General features: G+C 48.3%; 1 protein-coding gene across 4 annotated transcripts in view; it reads left to right on the top strand.

The window, feature by feature from the left end:
• Nucleotides 1–6,341, top strand: part of DPYSL2 (dihydropyrimidinase like 2) — a 112,519-nt gene that overhangs the window by 40,386 nt on the left and 65,792 nt on the right. Inside the window, exons 1-2 of one of the 4 annotated variants that reach the window (XM_019659552.1) lie at nt 1,365–1,670; nt 4,977–5,065. In XM_019659552.1, the coding sequence (XP_019515097.1) occupies nt 1,632–1,670; nt 4,977–5,065 (128 nt within the window). In that variant the 5' untranslated portion in view covers nt 1,365–1,631. Of the gene's footprint in view, nt 1–1,364; nt 1,671–1,994; nt 2,266–3,513; nt 3,676–4,976; nt 5,066–6,341 lie in introns of those variants that run through there. The other 3 variants (XM_019659554.1, XM_019659555.1, XM_019659551.1) reach the window with 3 other exon arrangements.

Genomic DNA, 6,341 nt, shown 5'->3' with positions numbered 1-6,341 from the left:
CCCAAGGCCTGTTCAATTGCTAGCCCCGAGAGGCCTTGAATGCCATTTTAGGTATGCCTAGGATTTCCAACCGGGTGGTCAAGCCTTCCTTTATGTTTTTAACTCTGATCCCGGGAGATTTTCTCCATGACTCAATTTCCCTTCTTTTGAGACAGCTGTCCTTTCTTTCATTCCTCCTGCTTCTCCAGGGCATCTCCTTGCTTCCTGCCTCATTATGAGGCCATAATTCATTGGGCTCCTTGAACGCTGTGACCCCAACAGCTTTTCCTCCACGGATATGCAGGCACCAACGAAACGCAACCGCCGCCCATCCCCACGCGTGGGTCTAGGTGGGCGTGCCTGTTCAAGAGGACAGTGCCTTCGATTGGGCCATTTTTTGTCGCGACTTGCGGCTGCTGTTCTCCTCTGCCCCCAAGTTCCTTGTGGTCCGAAGGCACAAAGGGACGGCTCAGGGAAGGGTTTCCCATCCGCGGCAGCGTACGGCGGCCTTCCCCGGCTGCCTCACTTCCCTACTGGGAGGAGGAAGGGCGTTAAGACTTTCGTTTCCAGCTTCCAGCCCAGCGCCTGCCCTCGGGCTAGATTTCCAGTCTCGCCACGGTCCCGTGTCCCTCCCCGCCCCCGGGGAGCCCCGCCGGACGCCCCAGCGCCGCCCCGCTAGCAGGCCCACGTCCAGCCACCCCTCTCTGGAGCTGGGCGGCGCCGCAGCGAACCCTCCCCTCCCCGCTCGCTGCCATTTGAATTCCCCCGTCGACTCCAGGGCGGAGGCCGAGGGAGCCTTCGCGAAGGGCGAGGGCAGCGGGAGGAGGGCTTCGGCGCCCCTCCCGGGCTGTGCGGCGCCTGCCGGCGGTGCAGTCGCGCGCTCGCCGCCAGCGAAGCCATTGGCTCCGCGCAGTCACCCCACGCGGGGCTGCAGCGGCGGCCTCCGCGGATTGGCGCGCGGGCCGGCATTCACCGGGGCGCGCGCGAGCGGGTGCGTGCCGCCCGAGCTGCACTGAAGCCCACCTACTCCGGGCTGGGCTCCCCCTGTCTCTAATGGTCACCCCGCCATTGTCCCTGCGTTGTAGACGCTGCCTTTGGGGCTGCCGCCAGGCACACTAACGGATGCCCTGGCCCAAAGAAAGGGCGCGAAAGGCGCGCCCCCAGCTCGGGCGCCCGCCCCGACCGCCGCCCCTCGCGGCACACTGCAGCATTTCGCGCTCTCGCGCCGCTCCCATTCCCTCCTGCCTGCCTTATTTGCATATTCCACGATTGTGGCCAATCAGGGCTCGTCTCTCTCGAAGCGGATGGCTTTTGCCTGAGAGGAAAGGGAGTGGCTGGCGGCGCATGCGCCGCGGTGGCCGACTTGAACCGAGGCTTTTATTGCTGTAGTTTATTTCCACCCCCTTCCCTCCTGTTCTCTCTCTCTCTTTCTTTTTTTTCCGCCCTAGCTGGGGCTGTGTTGGAGAAGAGGAAGAGCGACAGAGGATTGCATTTATCCTTTACGTTCCCGGAATTTGGTATCAGCAAGACCAGCTTAAGCGTTGCACCTTTTTTCAATCCTGCAAAAACAAAACAAAAATACCAAGTCTCTTTCCTGGTAATTTTTGCTTTAAAGCTGCCCTCTTGAAATTAATTTTTTTCCCAGGAGAGAGATGTCTTATCAGGGGAAGAAAAATATTCCACGCATCACGGTGAGTTTGGTACTTGGTAAATCTGCGGTCGGCCAGCAAGCAACCTTTTGTGGCACAGAACATCTAAGGAATTTTTTAAAAAGAGGGGGAGGAAGAGGGACCCAACTTTTTCTCCCCCTGTTGCTAAAGGCGATCGTGGTGGTGGGAGACGCAATAATATAGAATTGTAAGCCACATCATTCGTAAGGCATTAAAATAGGAGCGTTGAGTGCGTTAAGGTCGTCCCGGGTAGCGCGCCAGACCCGCTGTATCCTTTTATTGTCAGAGCAAGATGCTGCAGTGCTGGCCTGCGGGGTGTAAGCAAATGGATGCCAGATTGAATATGCATGGTTGAAGCTCGGATATTGTTCTCCGGACTGCGTGCTGCGAGGCTGGACTCCAGGAGCTGTTTGAGGAGATGGGAAATGGATTCTCCCTGTGTCTCCCGCCCCCACTAGAAAGGGCTTTCTGGAGCCTTCCTCCGGCTCCTTAGAAAAAGGAGCGGGTTTCAGCCTGGAGGCGTAATGACAGCAGAGGGATGCTGAAAGGGCAGGGTGTACCAGGATGATGTGGAAACGGGAAGGAAAAACAGGGACGCGGTGATGAGCGGAGAAAGGTGGGGGCCAGGCGTGGGCTTTTTGTTGATCAGGGACCGGATTTGGGTGGCTCTCTTGGCTTTTTCGCCGTCTGGTTCGGGGCTAGGACCCTGGCAGTGCTTTGGGCTCTCTTTCTTGTGTCTTTCTGCCGCTTGTGTAGCCCGGGAGACGTCCGTGTTAGCGCATACAAAGCGGGCTGGGAGGGTGGGCGTTGGGGACAGCGCCGAGCCGGGCTCGGGGAGGTAATGGCGCTGCGCGACGCGCGGAGCAGATGGCCTGTCCCGGCCTCGGCCAGACAATAATCACGGCGGCCGGAGGTGCTGGCGCAGCTCTGGGGCCTGGGGTTGGTTAGTTAGTAAATCACGAGAAAAACACCTAAGCGATGAATTGGCGATGCTTCAGCGATGAACACAGGTTCTTGATCCCACCGCTCCCCTGCCTCCAACCCTTTCCCCATCTTTCCAGGAAAAATCTCGCCAGTCCTAGTTCTCAACATTCCCAAATGAAATCCTGGGGCGGGAGGGAGGAACGCGAGGGAAATTCATTGTTATATAATAATGTGCAATTGCAAATGGCCAGCTGATTGCTGGGTAGAACCCAGGGCTGAGGCAGAGACCCATACAACCTTTCAAAAGTGTAGATGTGTTCAGGGCTGGATTTGAGGGCGCGCTTTCGTTCTGGTTTCCTTCTTAGCCACGGGGACCCGGGCTTCCTCTGCATGCACAAGGGCACACCCATCTGCAGGAGAGAGATGTGGAAACAAATGCACAGCGGAGAGGTCGTGTGCCTGGGAAGATTATATGGGATGAGCTAGGCAGTTCTACAGCGAGGGTGAATACTAGCTTTTTCTGGAAGGCCAAAGACCCCAGACCCCAAAGGGCCGCGCGATGGGACCCGATGGTCTGTGTTTTCTGATGGGAGGAAGGAGTCTGGGTAGTGGGGGGTGTGGAGCAGATTTGCTACAAGCCTCAAATAATTGGCTGTTTCGTGAATGAAAAAGGCAGTTTCGTTTTGACAGTATGGGGAGAAAGAAATTCAAAACGCAAAAAACAAGACCGATTTTTAAAAGAGCGCCCCCTTTACTCTTTAAAAAAATCTGGCTACGTTATGTAGGACCTATATAGCATGGTTTCCCTCTGTCCATCATCCTGACCAGCCTCTTATGTAAGAAGCCTTCTGGAAGGCACTAGAATGAACGGGGCTGTGATGTTTCTTTCTTTTTTTTTTTTTTTTTTTGGCGTGTTGGTGGCTCGGGGATTCGCAATGATGGCTGGGACAAGTACCACAGCGACTAAGGGAGCAGGTGGTGAAGGGCAGGACTTCTCGCCTCCCTAGCAGTATTTATCCCATCAAAGCTGAATACAGAGAGAGAGAGGGAGAGAGCTTTGAAGATAGGAAAGTGAACTGCATTATTAGGTTACCTTGGGCAAGTAAGTGGCTTAACCCCTCTGAGCCTCAGTTTTCTTTATGTCATGGGAATAAGCATCGGCTCCAGCTCAGATTTGTTGTGAGGCTTTCGTGACATGGTGTTCAGAACAAGATTTTGTAAAGACATTTACCTTATGCAGATGCAGGAATTGTTGACTCTTATTTCCATTAGACTTACCAAAGTCTATAGCAGGATGAAGGACCGACCGACCCTAAAGTATGCAAAATTTAATGATCTTAGTGGGTTTTCATTACGTTAGAGCAACAATAAACACGTTCTAACTCCATGTGTGCATTCTATGTACAAAAGTATCATTACTCCTGGGTCTGTCATAGTTTATATATTTTTTAGTACAGATTTGCTATAATTTTCTTGGGAGGTGCTAAATATAAATAGCACTTGCTGAAGATGTTGTTTTGTAACTGAATTTTGAGTTAGCCATTGTCAAAATGAATGCCATCCTTTAAAATGTTTTGCATATTAAAAGGGCGATTTGTGGTTGGATTTATTACATTTCAACCCAGCCTGGAATAGCATTGAATAGGTGACTATACATTGAACCCAGAATTTTAACTTTCCATTCTATCTACAGCCTTTGGGATAGAGGTGATATATAATGTAACATTTCTGTTGCATTCCTGGCCCTCATGTGCTGCTTGTCATATATTTTTTGCACCAATTAAATATAAGTGTATTAACAATCTCTAGTGGTGTGAGATTTTAGAACCTGCCATCTCACCTACTTTATTATAAAAGTTTACGTTTTTATTAACAGCTTAATAGTTAAAATGGTGCACACTTAAAGTGGTGGTTTTTTTTCCCCTGTTTGCTGCAATCGTTGTGATTTACCTTAAAGACAAATATAAAGAACATATTGAATTGAAACCTTGTTGTGGAGGAACCAAGTGTGTTTGTGTAGAGTTTCCCATGACAACAGACTTTTGGTTAATTTTCCCCGACACAAACCTTGCCAAGAATTGACTTCCCTACATGTGGGTGGATTTGTTTAAAAAAATGAAGTTTATCCTAAAGACATTTAAAAAGTATTGTCTTCTGGAGTTTTCTTTTTTTTTTTTTTTAAACCTATGATAAACTTTGAGCTTTGCCAGTGTGTTCTGATTCGTGAGATGATGAATAGGTTGCCACATACAGGTTCACCTTTGTCACTGAACCTTTCCAAAATTGGCTCATTTCGAGCATCACTTTTGAATAGGGAAACTGTGTCCTTAGCTCATTTATTTTAGTACCAATGTTTCTCGTGGGTCAGGAATGCATTGTGACCTTATTACGTCTTTGTTTCAGAGTGATCGTCTTCTGATCAAAGGAGGTAAAATCGTTAATGATGACCAGTCATTCTATGCAGACATATACATGGAAGATGGGTTGATCAAGTAAGTGTAACTCATTGTATAGATGTGTGCCTTCCAGTATTCGCAAGCATTACCTATGTGTCTCACACATAGTATCAAGCTTCTGTGACTTCCGAGTGACTTAATATCTGTTTAAGCCCAATTTGAATAGTGGTAATTAGTAAATTTGAAAGCCACAGTTAAATGCACACCCATTTCCTTGCACATTATGTAATTTACTATTTTTAACCCAGGTGACACAATATCTTCTTGTTGTCAGCTCAGGTACTTAGTTTATGACCTATTGAAATAGTAAAGCTTTTTTTAGAATGTAGTTGTTTGGATGGCTTGCCCAATTGAAGGACACAAACATGGAGTACAAGCTCTTCTATTAAGGCAGCACATCTGCTTTCTGAATCAAGTATCCAAGTGGCTGGGGCCAAAGGACATCAAATTCATTCCCGAGTAACAGACACACTACTGCCTCATCCCGAGGGGATTTTAGGTTTCATTCTTTAAGTGCGAACAAATACCAATAAGACTGCCTTATGTTTATTGTGTATTGTGTCACTAACAACGGAGCCGTTACTGCATTAGGGTAGTTTTGGACTCTAGAGGGTTAAGGGAGCTGAGCACATACCAGTATCCTGATGCCCTTCCCACTGGGACAGCTCACAGGGCCCTGGAGAAACAACACATCTGTTTAAAGACAAACACTGAAGCAAATGACATCTTTTGAATAAGCAGCATTCATCAAGTCCTATAGCAAACCAGTCCCGAGGAGTGGAAAACTAGAGTGGATGTGTCTGTTGCCTAGAAACTCACATCCAGATTTATGAACCTAAAATAGGCCTTACCATTTCCACGTTTAATGTTTTCTCCATGTGTGTTTGCTTGTGACAGTCTCAGCTCCAGGCTCTCAAATACCATGACTTGCCTGTTCCATTTTCTCCCACTTGGAAGGCTGTGTGGTCTGGTCTAGCAGAAAGATACTGGCCTATGAGTGAGCAAGCTTGGGTGCTATTTTTAGTTGCCACTAATTTGTTTTTGAACTTTATCAACTCCTCCTTGATCGCTTTTTTCCTGTAAAAAAACAAAAAAACCCCCAAAAAACTGATAGGAAGATGTAGCACAGATATTTTTTAAAAGTTGGAAATCAATCCATGTCCCCCAACATAATGAATATTAATTTTTCTACCCTTATTACCTGAGTAGCTAATCCCATGCTTCCAAATTTTTAAATCGCTTCAATCATAGTATTCACTTTTTTTTTTCCTTTTCTTTGTTTTGTTCTACCTCCACCCTTCCACCCCTATTT

This window comes from Hipposideros armiger, unplaced genomic scaffold, assembly GCF_001890085.2.
Source record: "Hipposideros armiger isolate ML-2016 unplaced genomic scaffold, ASM189008v1 scaffold_301, whole genome shotgun sequence".
In the NCBI taxonomy this organism is placed as follows: Eukaryota; Metazoa; Chordata; class Mammalia; order Chiroptera; family Hipposideridae; genus Hipposideros; species Hipposideros armiger.
Note: the sequence above shows the minus strand (reverse complement) of the source record. Positions and strands in the feature narration are given on the sequence as shown.